The following is a 13,993-nucleotide window of genomic DNA, read 5'->3' on the forward strand; positions in this document are numbered from 1 at the left end:
ACATAGTTACTCTGCTCTTTTCTCATGCCTAAAACTGCATAGAGAGACGACTTGAATTTTTCAACCAAGGTTCCCCTAAAAATGAAAATTGTTGTCATTTAACTCGCCGACATGTCGTTGAAACACAAAGAAGTTTATCCAAGCACTTTCAAAATGTGTGGCGAACCTTTTATGGTAGCCCTTCGAGCGATTGTGGCATGTAATGGCGATATCAGTTTGTACAGATGTTTGGCGAGTAGGAAAATGTGATTTTTGTAAGTGAAATATCACTCTATTGTTTTGACTAACCTGATTTACATGTCTGTTTCAGCGGTGCCGTGTGTGTATTGACTGTGGCATGCGAGGGCTAAAGCTTCCTGGCTCTGAACAGTGGTTTGAGAGCTACACAGTATGCGAGGGCTGTCAGCGCAGGCGCACCTCTGTCTGTGGCGTGTGCAGTAAGGCCACAGAGCCCTCAGTCTCCCTGCAACATCGCTGTGCCATCTGCCACAGGTCAGTTTATGTACCTTCTGGTATTAAGAACAAGCAAGTGACCTGCTTCATTGTCTAGAGCTGAGCGTTTAGTGCTCAGAAGCGGGTTACTAAAATGGAGGTGACCTTTAAAGATTCTCCAATGTGAAGCTGTACTTGCCATGAAGTAACAAACAAACTGATTTTCATTTGTCTCTTTGCATTAATTTAACTTGTGTTTGATGTCCTCTGCAGATGGGTACACAGTGATTGTGCCTCTCTGTCAGGGCCTCCTGAGGAGAAATGCATCTGTGTGCTCTGCAAAGAAATCCCAGATGAGGTTCCAATCGAGTCTGAAGTGTCATCCACACAAGTAGATGAGAAAGCTGATTTGGAGGTGCCAATGGAATTGGGTATGATCTTTAGTATTCTGTTTTTAAGAGTGTGCTCTGTTGGTTTCTCATAGGACTGTACTATCACTTATCTATGTGATAAGGACTAAATGAGGATGTATGAAATGTATAAAAATGAATGTATTGTGTAATCATACACTGCAGTAATAACTGACATTTTATATTGTAATACATTTTTAGATGATCATCTTCCATTATTATTAATCTTGAAAACTGTTGTGTTGCTTAATACTTTGTGAAAACAATGATGTTTTTTCAGGGTGCTTTGATGAACGGCAAGTTCTAAAGAACGGAACTTATTTTAAATAAAAATACAATTAGAAATATTTTGTAACAGCATAAATGTCTTTTGAACAATGCAAATTTGAATTATTTGAACTGATAATAATAACATTATCTGAATGATGTTGTGCAGTTGTTCTCTGTATAGTGTGTGGTATGGTGGGCTAGTTGGTGATATCCAGCCCTAGTTTCTTTTCTCTGTGCCTGTGGACAGAATTTTATTGACTGATATTAGATGTGGATATTGAGCTGATGTGTTTAATTTTAGGGACAGAGCTTGAGGAGGTTGGAATGGCAGAAGTGAAAGAAAGCATTATGGAGGAGGAACTACAGCAAGAAGGCGCTGAGGGCTCCACAGAGACTAATGTGCACAGTGAGGTCTCTACAGAGCAGCAGGCCCCTTTAGCTACAGTTTCAGGTAATTTTCAAGACCCACCACAGTAGTTCAGGCTTCTATGTGCTAACATTTACACTGACCCCGTCACAAAAATGGTTGTATTTATTTTTAATGTAGTGATACATTATATTTATGACAGCATAGTTTAAATGTGTAATAAAATTAATTAGTTCTGAGGGGGAAATGTACATTAATGTTTTGTAAATTATATATATTACATTTTTTTTTTTTTAATTTTCTTTTAAAGTGTTTTAATTTGAATTGTTTTGGAAACAAGCTATATATTTCCAATAATATTTTTTAATAATAGCTGCAAATTGTATGTATCTGCAGAGTAACACTGAAAACCTGCCTGTTGTCTTTTGTAGAAGCTGATGAAAAACAAAAAGAGGAGACGACTACCATTGAAACAGTGGCTACAGAGGCCATTGAGGAAAAATCAGTGGACACTCAGGACCCTCCTGTGAAGGATAGCCCAGACAGCCCTGTTCCGGACACTATAGAGGAAGCCCAACTTGATGTAGCTGAAACTCACATAGAAAAGCAAGAGGAATTGCAAGGGCAAGATAGTACTCCTCAGACAGAGACGGAGTTGGTCAGCACAGAGGAGTCTACAGAAACAAACCCTCCAACAAGTCTATGTTCTCAGTCTTCTCAAATCACACTCCCTGATTTGGAAGCAGCAGAGCCAGTTGTTATGGACTTGGAGGAGCCACGGCAAGAGGAGGCAATAGACCGGACTCCTCCCCCTGCTCCTCAGACAGAAATGCCCCCTGCATCTGACACTGATGATAGAATGGGCCAGTCTGAGGATGAAGAAGAGGAAGATGAGCAGGGGTTGGAGGAATCCTTAGAGGAGTCGCTCCTCAAAGATGAGAGTCAGGGGGAAGATGACCAGTCAAGGAAAGAGATGCAAGAGGGTATGAAGCCAGAGCTGGTCCTCGATGAGACATCAAACATTAGCCATGGTGATGAGAGCAGCAGCGGTTTCCTCGGCTCGCCGGCTGAGGCAGACTCTCAGATGCTGTCCATGGAGCTCAGCCTGGTGCCAGCCGGCAGGACCCGTTCTGATTCGCTGCTCACTGAAACGGAGGACTCGTTGCCTTTTGATCCACTGAAGCCCGATGGAGATAAAGTGAAGCGCAGAGGCTCTCCAGGACGCTCACGGGTAAAACAGGTGGATGTCAGACACCAAACCTTTTTTCATTAACATTGAATTCTGAAGGGTTTAGGTACACCGCTAGTCCAAAAGCAGTCATTTTGATGCTGATACATTTTCTGACCTTTCAGGGCAGAGGCAGTGGTTTCCCAGGGAAGCGGCGGCCACGTGGTGGTGGTGGTGGTGGTGGTGGTGGCGGTGGTGGCAGTGGTGGCAGTAGTGTTGGAAGAGGGCGTGGACGGTCACGTCTCAAAGCAATGGCCTCTTGCATTGATGCCTTTCTAGTAAGTTTTTCACTTCATCTGCCAGCTCTTCCTTTACTAGCATTTTAAAGCATATTTCTTTTCAGTGTAAACTATTGTTAACTATTGCTGTGAATTTGAATTGTATAATTTATTTCCCCATTAAAATTTAGTTTTTTTTGTTGTTGTTTTTTTTGCTGTAGAGTTACTAATTATATTATGTGAATAATTCTAAAAACATTACCACCAGTCTTTTTTTTTTTATTATTTATGAGGCATACAGGCATAGATTTAGTCTTTACATTTTTTTTTTTTCAGTAAATTTTCCATGTTGTAATTCCTGTAATTACAAGACGTTGAATTAAGAAGCGTTCACATCCTTATAGAAAATGCAAGCTCCGATCTTGTAATCATAGTAATCCCAACATGGTGCACCATAAATCCTGGAAACAGCCAATACATCTAGTTTAATAATGAAATAAACCAAGGGTTTGCAAGTTTAAATGAAATGTATATGCTATGTTTACAGCAAACCATGACTGCAGACACTGGACTTAGCAAAGAAGAAGATGAGGAGGAAGATGACACCATGCAAAATACTGTGGTACTTTTCTCCAACACTGATAAGTTTGTCCTGCAGCAGGTATGAATTTAACTTTCATTATTCCACTCTGACTTTCTATAAAATTCAGCATCAAGATTGACAGTTACTTGTCTTGTCTCTTTTTTTTTTTGGTCTTTAACAGGACATGTGTGTAGTATGTGGTAGTTTTGGACAGGGTGTGGAGGGCCAGCTTCTAGCTTGTGCTCAGTGTGCACAATGTTATCATCCATACTGCGTGAACAGCAAGGTAAGCACTTAAACTATCTGTACTTTATGATTAACGGCATTATACACAGACACTCATTATTTCTTTATTTGGATATCACCTCTCTAGATCACCAAGATGATGTTGAGAAAAGGCTGGCGTTGTCTTGAGTGCATTGTGTGCGAGGTGTGTGGGAAGGCTTCAGATCCTGCCCGTTTGCTGCTTTGTGATGACTGTGATGTCAGTTATCACACTTATTGCTTGGACCCACCCTTACAGACTGTGCCCAAGGGAGGCTGGAAGTGCAAATGGTGTGTCATTGCCTTCGTGCATTTATAAGTGCCATGAGTCCAAAGAGAATGTTTTCTAACCAGAGCATTGTTTTACCCCCTTCAGGTGTGTGTGCTGTATGCAGTGTGGTGCTAGCTCCCCTGGGTTCCACTGTGAGTGGCAAAATAACTACAATCACTGCGGCCCTTGTGCCAGCCTGGTAACTTGTCCTGTGTGTCGTGAGAACTTCATGGAAGAGGAGCTGCTTCTGCAGTGCCAGCACTGTGATAGGTCTGTAAATAAAGCATAATAGAACATTTGTATACATTCTTGTTAAAAAGTTTGGGCTCAATATAGAGCTGCACGATTAATCGTTAAAAGATTGCGATCTCGATTCAAACACCCACTTGATCTCATTTCTCAATGTCAACGAATCACCGATTTCACGTGTCTATTAAATCTTTGAAAAAATCTTACCGGAACATTCAAATCTGCGTTTGTGCTGCCGCTGTCACAGAGAGAGCCATTATCATGTAGGTAAGAGACAGCTTCACAAACAGTTTCTTTCAACTACACAGTATTATTTCTGTCTTACAATTCATATTATCACAGAAATACAGGGATGAAAGTTTATAGTTTGGATATAAACATTGATATCTATAGTAGCAATCAAACTAGAGCGAATCACCTTTTAAAAGTAATTCGCGCTTCAAATAATGTTTGTGTAGGTTACACTGTTTAGCCACTAGGTGGAGACAAGTGACTGTTAAAACTGTATTTATTGAATCATTCGTTCAAGAGATTTGTTCAAAAATGCTGATTCATCCAGTAATGAAACAAGTGAATTTTTCATAATTTGAATATTAAAAATTGGTTTAGTGAAATATATTATTTAAAATAAATATTTTATATATTTAAGTTAACAATTAAAAATAAATTAAACACTCTTAAACTGGCTGCAGCAATTAATATTTTGTATCAGCCTTTTGTAAATTATGCGTTAATTTATGCTCAGAATCGTGGGAATATCGTGATCTCAATTTGAGACAAAAAAAAATCGTGATTCACAAATTATCCAGAATCGTGCAAGTATTTTTAAATACTTTTATTCAGCAAAGATGCATTAAATTGATCAGACATGACAATAAACTTATTCTTTTAGAATAAAAAAATAATAATTAAAATAATCGGGGGGAAAATCATGGTTTCCAAAAATATATAAAGCAGCACAACTTTTTTTAACATTTGATAAGTAATGTTTCATGAGCACCAAATCATATATTAGAATGATTTCTGAAGGATCATGTCATCACAGGAATACATTCTATTTTAAAATATTAAAACAGTTGTTTTAAATTGTAATAATAGTTCACAGTATTACTGTTTTTATTGTTAGCTTTGAATAAAATGCAGCCTTGGTGAGCATAAGAAAGAGACTTAATTGTTTTGTTTCTTTGCTTTATAGATGGGTTCATGCTGTATGTGAGAGTCTTTACACTGAGGATGAGGTTGAACAAGCATCTGATGAAGGCTTTGCCTGTACAGCCTGCACTCCATATGTCCCCAGGCCTGTTGGTGAGTTTCTTGATGCTTTTGATTGCTAGTACATTTAAAAGTGCTACTTTTACATACATTTCCCATAATAATACCCTTTATCTATCTTTCTTAGTGGACACTACTATGATGTCAGCCTTCAAAATGAAAGAACCAGGTATGTGCATATTTGATAATTAGTTGTCAGGCTTTCATCTATTAGCTATTTTTATATGACGTAATCTCTGTTTCTCCATCCACTTGCTCAGAGCCACAATTTTATCGTCTGGAGGGAGTCTGGCTAACAGAGACTGGCATGTCTTTATTGCGAAGCATGTCCATGTCACCTCTGCACAAGCGCAGACAGCGCCGGTCCCGACTGGGCACCATGTGTATTGATGAGCTGAAAGAAGGCGATGCAGATGGTGACGAGGGGAAAGGTCAGATAATTACCAAGTTTCATTATTTTGTATACTTTGATGACCAATTGTTTATACCTTTGTTGCATGTGAAGTGTGGTGCAATGTTTATAAATGTCTAAAGAACTTACTGGAACATTGTGCTAAATCAGTAATGTAACTCACTGCCATTGATTGATTGTGAATGCAAATAATAAGAAACTGAAATTGAAATAGGAGGTGCAGAAGCGATGGAATGTGAGCCAAAGCTGGAAGCCCTTGGGAGCCCAGATAGGGATGGAGGAGTGGACAGAGAAACTGGGGCAGATGGAGGTATAGAGGGCATGGCTGACTGTGAAACTCTCAAAGGAGGAGTAGAGGAGACTGAAGACGGGAAGAAGAGAAAGCGTAAACCATACAGACCAGGTTACTGAGCTGCTTCATTTCCTAATGGCTCTATCAGTGTTTCGTGCTTTGAAAGAAAGTTAATAAAGTGATTTTTCACTTGTAGGGATTGGAGGGTTCATGGTCCGGCAAAGAAAGTGTCACACACGAATGAGGAGAAGTCTGTCTGCTTCTGGTGATGGTGTTCCCGAAGGTCAAGCAGCTGAACTGAAACTTGAGGAAGGCAAGTGTGGCCAAATGGGAGTTCACACTGTCCCAGAAAACACCAGCAACCAGTGTTTGTTGCATTTTATCATGTCAGTGTGTTAAGCTTGTTAGCACAACCTGAATATGCTTTTGTTGAATCTTGGAATGTTTTTAGTTTGATATATTTCTATGTAATCTGACGTGAACACAAAATCCTAATGTCCTTGCGAACTGCATAAATGTTTGTGGGTGCAACTGCCTGGGGCTGTCAGACTTGATTGACTGGAAAAATGTTTTTCAGTTTCTTTATGAAATAAATTCTCTATGTATTGCATCAGAACACTCAGGAAATATGAACCACATCTACAAATATCAGAATCAGAATGAGAATCAGGATGAGCTTTATTAGCCAAGTATGTTTACACACACAAGGAATTTGTTGTAGTGACAGAAGCTCCACAGTGCAACAGAAAGACAGCAACAGGACACAAGATAATAAAAGAATAACAACAATTAACCAAAAGGCAATGTACAAAGCAGCAGAAACACAATATATAATATAGACAACTATGTATGTACAGGTCAAGTATGTGCAAATTAGAAATGAGAAAATAAAGATAAAATTAGTGAGTGTGGTGAATGAATAGTGTATTATAGTTGTGTGTTCATGAGATGGATTGCCTGAGGGAAGAAACTGTTCCTATGTCTGGTCGTTCTGGTGCACAGAGCTCTGTAGTGTCGACCAGATGGTAACAGTTCAAAGAGGGAGCGTGCTGGGTGTGAGGGGTCCAGAGTGATTTTAACAGCCCTTTTGCTCACTCTGGATAAGTACAGTTCTTGGAGAGTGGGGAGGGTTGTTAAAACATTATTTAAATATAGTCGTTTTTGTGCAGTATTTATTTAGCTTCTTTTTTTTTCCCCAACAACTTTAGCCCAACATCCTCTAGAGTTGTTTCACAGTGTGATTTAACATTGTTAGCCTCAATCTAAGCTTATGTCTGGCATTTTTTTTTTTTCATTTAGGACCTCATCCTGACATACCTCTCGATGTCCCAGAGGCAAAAACAGCAGAGGGAGAGGGTGAGCAAGCCAAGAAGCGCAGGGGCCGAAAGAAGAGCAAGTTGGAGGACATGTTTCCTTCATACCTACAGGAGGCTTTCTTTGGCAAGACATTACTCGATCAGAGTAAGAGAGCTTTTCTTGCTCCTCCAACCCAAAGACATACGCAGGGCATTCTGAGACCTCCAATCCCTGGGCAAGGAGCCAGAAATGCAGCCTCTAAACCAGGCAAGACACTACATAAATGCTTTTCTTTGAGAATAATTAAGTTTGACCAGGTGAAGATTTAAAAATTTGTTTCATTTTGTTCTTACAGCTGAGGCCGCAGCCAGGCAGACTGGACTGCCTATGGAATTAAAGCAAGAGGGTGAGGTATCCAAGCCTCCTGGAGATCGAGCAGGTGGGATTTTCAAGACTGAGGTACTTTGATATTTTGACAATGAATGTTAGTAGAACAATATTTAACTTGCATAATATTTTGTTACAGAAGGGCAAGGATCAAGCGGGCAACTTTCCAACAAAAGTCTGAGCTCAGGAGATACACAAGGGTCTGATGTACAGAAGAATGAAGGTAATTTCGTTTAACAAATCAAGTGAGGTAGCTGTCATAAACAGTTGTGTTACTCAAAAGATCACCTTTTCACCCACCAGACCTCCCTCAGGGACTAGAAAGTCAGGACTCTCAGCAGTTTTTCCGGAAAGTACTTGGACCCACTGAGGGAAGCACCGCAAGTGGGCCTCTGCAGCCTAGCATTAAGCCCGTTCGGGAGGGTGATTCAAATCAAAGTAGTTGCCCTCAAAGAAACCTTCTAGGTATGGGCAGAATTTTATATTATTACTTAAATTTGTTATATAACTCAGATTTTTTTTTTATACATGTCTACACCTTACCATAAAAATACCATTATTTAACTACAGGTGCATCCTTATATGGCTCACTCCCCTCAACTAGTATGATGGACTCTTTTTCAGGTCTCTCCCAGTCACCCTTTTTTGACATGCGGTAAGCCGTGGATTTGCTTTATCTTGTCACTTTTGTCTCCTAATGAATTTCTCCTCCTTAATGTTTTTTTTTTTTTTGGTTTATTTGTATAATCTTCAGTGATCGAGGTGGTCTTTTCAGTCCAGACCAGGATGAGGAAAGCCCATGGGCAACACCATCCACTCCAGCCACCCCTTCCACTCCTCCAACTCCTACTGAACCGGAAGGTGATGGCCTCTCCTACAATCAGCGCAGTCTGCAACGTTGGGAGAAGGATGAGGAATTGGGAAATCTATCCACCATCTCTCCTGTACTCTATGCTAACATGAACTTCCCTAGTCTCAAACAGGACTACCCTGGTTAGTATTAAACTGACTTTTTAGAAGTGTTGTAGTAGGTGTATCTGTCAATTAATCACTTTACTGTTCAAAATATAGAAAGCTTACACGGTTAAAGATTTGTTAGGTCCACTTCATTATTTCCTTTCTATTCATAGACTGGGCTAGTCGCTGTAAACAAATAATGAAGATTTGGAGGAAGGTATCAGCAGCAGACAAGGTTCCTTATCTGGTAGGTGTAAGTTTGAATCTATAGTGTAACTTAATTTTATAGTACTGTCTTTGTTCTCTAACAGTTTTCTTTTGTTTACTACTTTTCCATAATCCATTCAGCAAAAGGCCAAAGATAATAGGGCTGCTCAGAGAATAAATAAGGCTCAGAAGGTAAGCAGTCTTCTATTCAAATGCACTGTATAATCATTTGATGTGTTTGCATTGTAATTGTACACATTTTTCTTTATTCTAATCGACAGCAGGCAGAGAGTCAAGTATGTCGGCCTATTAAAACTGAGCCTGGCCGTATTAAAGGGGAGCGCCCTAATCTGCACCTCCAAATTCCCCCACCTTCAGGCTCCGCATCCACACCCTCCCAGCCGAGCTCTGCAGAGAGTCCTTACCCTCTTGCCCCTGACTCTGCATCTTCAGCCTTTTTTCCCGATGGACCCCTCAAGACTCCTTGCTCAGCTGATGTTCAGACAGACCCATTTTCTAAACTTCCATCTCAGTCTCCACACCTTCAGTCTCAGCCATCCACCCCATACTCGCAGCCTTCTTCCAGCCCCTTGCAGGCCTCTTCCTCAGGATATCCTATGCCTGGCCCACAGGGTGCTACTCAGGGACGGCCAGCCAACTTTGGCTCCCTTGACATGCAACCAGGGACCCCTCGCAGGGCCCAGCAGGTTGACCCATTCTTTAAATCACAACAGCAGATCTCCAAACCTCAGCAGCCCTCTCAGGAGGCCTTAGGTCCACCTGAGAGTCCTCGATCTAGGCCTGGTGGACCTGGAGACTCACAGATGTTCTCACCGCCTCATACAGCCCTTTGTAATGACCCTTACCGTGGCCAGCATGGATCTAGCCGACAAGATCATGCTTCATCTCCGTCACCATCTGCGATAGCTTCTTCACCTGCTGGGGTGGGTCCAAATAGGGCAGAAATGAATGCCCCATCTCCACGTTCTTCATTTGGCAGACAAGACCTAAGCTCTGGTTCTCCTGCTAGTTTGGACTCTGGAGATGGGCTATTTAAAGCTCCCATGACACCTCGTATGCATCAGGGGGATGCAGGCGGATTATCTGTTTCACACCCTCCAGGTGCCTCTCCTAATCATCCTCCTGAGAGCTACCGCCAATCTCCCTCTACGTTCTCTGACCCTTACGCCCAGCCTCCTCTCACACCGCGACCTCAATCGGGTGACTGCTCCTCTCCTCTACCCCAGAGGCTTCCTGCGCCTCAGCAAGAAACATACTCAAGATTGCCTTCCAGCCCTCAGTCACAAGGCAGTTCTCAGTCGCCTCTCACACCAGGAGCCATTTCCAATGATGTGCTTTCTGTGCAGTCACCAGCCACTCCACGCTTCCAGTCACCTGACCCCTACTCCCGCCCACCTTCACGACCTCAGTCCAGAGATTCCTTCACTTCGTTGCATAAACCCCCCCGTTCATCTTCTGTAGCACCAGAAGGTAACTCTCCCTTTAGAGGCTCACCTCATCCTAGTCAGCAACCCCCCTGCTCACCCTCAGTAGCAGATCCGCTCTCTGGAAAACCCCCTGCTTTCAGCTGCAGTCCTGGTGTAGGGCTTCAAATGGGCCAGCAACCAGTAATTGGCCAGCAGCAGATGATGATGACTCAGCAAGCTCAGGTCCACCTCCAGCAGCCACAATCCCAGACACAAACAGTAGGTGCTGAATTTAACTCAAGAATAGCACTTCCACCTGGAAACCAAGAAGCAAGTGTGCGGGCAACAGATGCTCCACATTTACACAACTTGCCAGGGGTGCAGGATATATCAGACCTGTCAGCTGGACAGGATCCAGCTCTCATGAGCCTTAGTCCATCCGAGTTAGAAAAGCACAGACAGGTAAAGTAGACGCTGAGCAGATGTGTAAATTTAAAAAGAGTTTTGGGGAGAATGAGGTAGGTTTTCATTTTACTTTGGTGTTTTATGTACCACAGAGGCAACGATTAAGAGAGTTTTTGATAAGACAAAAAATGCAGAGAAACTCACTTCGCCAAGAGAAGGAAGCATCTGTGGTGGGTAATCCTCCTCAGAGTTGGCCAGGCGGGGAAATGCCGGCCTTTCAGCAAGACAAAAGCCAGCGAGCACCACCTCCTTACCCTCAGGTATTGATATTGAATTAATATTGAATGGGATGTACTGAATCTGAAGCAGGGCTTCACGATTTGATTTATAAAAAAAAAAAAAAAAAAAGATTTGATGCTGTGCTTTTATAGGGCAGCACAATTTAGACCATTTTTGTGATTGCCATTACTTTTAATATGTTATTTTTGAATATTATTGCCAAGTAAAATATGAAAGAAAAAATTACAAAATTATAGAATTTTATTTTACAATAGAACTGTAAAATTATTCAAACACTAATATTTATGACAGTCTTTATTAGTTTTCAAATGTTAATCCATCAAGCTTTTATTTAGGTGGAAAATCGCAAGGAGTCCTTAAAGTCTCCCTTTGTTGTCAGCACTTTTCATTAGAAGTTTGGGAAAATGGTTGGCGCATATTGCATTCTCAAATACACGCTGAAAACAACCCAAACTCAGAGCACATGCAGAGATGAATTTTTTTCAGAGATGAGTTTTTTTTTTTTTTGGAGCAACGTTTATTTAACTAATTTTGTGTTTTGATGATCACATTAAGCCATATCACGATTTTTGGTTTTGTTTCTATTGATCATGCATCCTTAGAGTTAGTTGGCATAACATCATCTTTTGTCCAACAGGACAGAGCTGTGGTTGCTCAGGCAGCCCTTGCCACCAGGATGCCTCTGCCAGTGGGAGCAATGGATGAAAAGCTCTGCCGCCCACCTCCTCCTGGGACACCAGCAACTATGGACCCCAGTGCATTAAGGTATATCAAACTAATGAAATGCAACTGATTTTGATTACTTTGTGTTTTTACAGTCCTTGTACATGTTACTTCCACAATGATCATTTCATAATCAACACTTTTCTTGTAGGCAAGCTGGGCCCAATATTTCTCAGGGGATATATACTCGTCCAACATTTCCTGCACAGTGGCAAAGCCAAGGTGCTCCGCGGAGGTTCCCACAGCCATCTATGATGGAAGCCGTTCCCAGACAGCACCTTAATACTCCCATCAACAATCCTCTTAACATGCAGTCCATGCAGAATATGCCCAATCCTTTGACAGGGGTTCCAGGCACTGGTGCAGAGGCAGTACAGAGCCATGTGTCGGGAGGTCCACCTCAGTTTATAGAGCTGAGGCATAATTCCCAGAGGATGCCACTGGGTCCTCAGTTTATGCAAAGGGAGCCTATACCCAGACCACGCATGTTCCTTCCACAGCAGGAAATGAATGCTGCTTTTGTTCAGCAGAATTTACCTCCTTCTCTCGATGCTTCAGCGGAGGGAATGCGTGATCCCAGAATTGGGTTACAGCAAGGTGGCATGGACCTGCTGATGCAACAACAAAGCAATGTACCCCCTTCTCAGTCTCAACAACAGCCACAGCAGGTGCCAACTACTACACCCAAAACTCCCATTTCTCACACTACTACTCAACAGCTTCCTCAAACAAGTACAATAGGAGGTCAGCAGACTGTTGTGAATCCAGTTGACCTACCCGAGTCTGACCTAGGGCTGGGTGATACAGTGGCAGAAACAGGAGTGGAGGATGATGATCTTGCTACTCTTGACCTGGATCCTGATAAAGGTGATGATGATTTGGGAAACCTTGACAATCTTGAGACAAATGATCCTCATTTGGATGATTTGCTCAACAGTGATGAATTTGATTTGCTGGCTTATACTGACCCTGAGCTTGATCAGGGTGATCCCAAAGATGTTTTCTCTGACCAATTACGACTTGTAGAAGCAGAGGGGGAAGGACCAGGGTCTTCTGCTAAAGTAGTAATCAAGGCTGAAGAGAAACCAAAAGTGGATAAAGCTTCCCAGGACATGCACACAACTGCCACTCAACCACCTTTAAAGACTGAGACTTCATCTACCAAAACTCCGAAGGTAGAGTCTTCTGATGTCATTAGGCTATCCTCTGTAAAACTTGAAGACAAGGGATTGATTGAACAACCACAGTCAGGACAAGCTCCTGTTAAAGATGACATTAGTGAAACAGTGTCTGTTTTGCTTAGTGGAACAAAAGCCTCTAATCAACCAGAGACTGCAACTGCTTCATTGAACACAGTCCGTTTAGGTGGCATACCTTTTCCTCTTCCCAGCCAAGCAGATGCACTGTCTTTTCCACCAACTGCACCACATCCGGACCTGGGTGGTGATCCACTTGGATTGCCAGATGCTGGCCACCACTCTACAGCAGATGATCTTGACAAAGTAGAAAGCTCATTGGAAGCGAGTGAACTACCTTTGTTAATACAAGATCTTTTGGAACATGAAAAGAAGGAGCTTCAGAAGCAGCAACAGCAGCAGTTTAGTGCTCTACAAGGAGGGATTGGTAGTCAACTTCACAGCATTCATAATCAGCAACAGCCTCCACAAGGGCCAAATCAAATTATGATGCCACAGCACAACCATCCATCCCAAGGCATAGTGCCTCAAGCTGGTATGGTCCCCAGGCCACCTCACATGTTACCACAACAGCAGCAGAGGTTAATTGGTGCTGCAGTGCCTTCACCTTCCCATGCAGTGATGGGACAACAGCAAGGCATTTTACGGGGTGTACAGCCTGCTAGAATTAATCCTGGTCTTACTCCTCAGCAGCAGACAACACCACCTCCACATATTGTTAAACAGCAGAACTTGGCCAGCAACTTTTTCCCAGATAAAGGTATGCTGAGTTCCATCAACTTGTGATTATTCAAAGTTTTGTTATCTCAATAATGAATGTGTTCTTG

The 13,993-nt window shown here is 42.0% G+C and overlaps 1 protein-coding gene across 1 annotated transcript in view; it reads left to right on the top strand.

The window, feature by feature from the left end:
- LOC306859860 (histone-lysine N-methyltransferase 2D-like) overlaps nucleotides 1-13,993 on the top strand; it is a 31,859-nt gene that overhangs the window by 4,726 nt on the left and 13,140 nt on the right. The window contains exons 9-34 of the mRNA XM_079401230.1: nucleotides 311-492; nucleotides 706-863; nucleotides 1,414-1,563; nucleotides 1,911-2,719; nucleotides 2,833-2,985; nucleotides 3,473-3,586; nucleotides 3,690-3,794; nucleotides 3,882-4,063; nucleotides 4,149-4,313; nucleotides 5,488-5,597; nucleotides 5,692-5,733; nucleotides 5,825-5,995; nucleotides 6,191-6,379; nucleotides 6,465-6,581; nucleotides 7,568-7,831; nucleotides 7,920-8,003; nucleotides 8,091-8,174; nucleotides 8,255-8,416; nucleotides 8,522-8,606; nucleotides 8,706-8,944; nucleotides 9,082-9,155; nucleotides 9,257-9,307; nucleotides 9,397-11,004; nucleotides 11,100-11,267; nucleotides 11,885-12,012; nucleotides 12,122-13,926. Coding sequence (XP_079257356.1) covers nucleotides 311-492; nucleotides 706-863; nucleotides 1,414-1,563; nucleotides 1,911-2,719; nucleotides 2,833-2,985; nucleotides 3,473-3,586; nucleotides 3,690-3,794; nucleotides 3,882-4,063; nucleotides 4,149-4,313; nucleotides 5,488-5,597; nucleotides 5,692-5,733; nucleotides 5,825-5,995; nucleotides 6,191-6,379; nucleotides 6,465-6,581; nucleotides 7,568-7,831; nucleotides 7,920-8,003; nucleotides 8,091-8,174; nucleotides 8,255-8,416; nucleotides 8,522-8,606; nucleotides 8,706-8,944; nucleotides 9,082-9,155; nucleotides 9,257-9,307; nucleotides 9,397-11,004; nucleotides 11,100-11,267; nucleotides 11,885-12,012; nucleotides 12,122-13,926 — 7,399 coding nt within the window. The remainder of the gene's footprint in view (nucleotides 1-310; nucleotides 493-705; nucleotides 864-1,413; nucleotides 1,564-1,910; nucleotides 2,720-2,832; nucleotides 2,986-3,472; nucleotides 3,587-3,689; nucleotides 3,795-3,881; nucleotides 4,064-4,148; nucleotides 4,314-5,487; nucleotides 5,598-5,691; nucleotides 5,734-5,824; nucleotides 5,996-6,190; nucleotides 6,380-6,464; nucleotides 6,582-7,567; nucleotides 7,832-7,919; nucleotides 8,004-8,090; nucleotides 8,175-8,254; nucleotides 8,417-8,521; nucleotides 8,607-8,705; nucleotides 8,945-9,081; nucleotides 9,156-9,256; nucleotides 9,308-9,396; nucleotides 11,005-11,099; nucleotides 11,268-11,884; nucleotides 12,013-12,121; nucleotides 13,927-13,993) is intronic.

Source organism: Barbus barbus, assembly GCF_936440315.1.
Source record: "Barbus barbus genome assembly, chromosome: 40".
NCBI classification, from domain to species: Eukaryota; Metazoa; Chordata; class Actinopteri; order Cypriniformes; family Cyprinidae; genus Barbus; species Barbus barbus.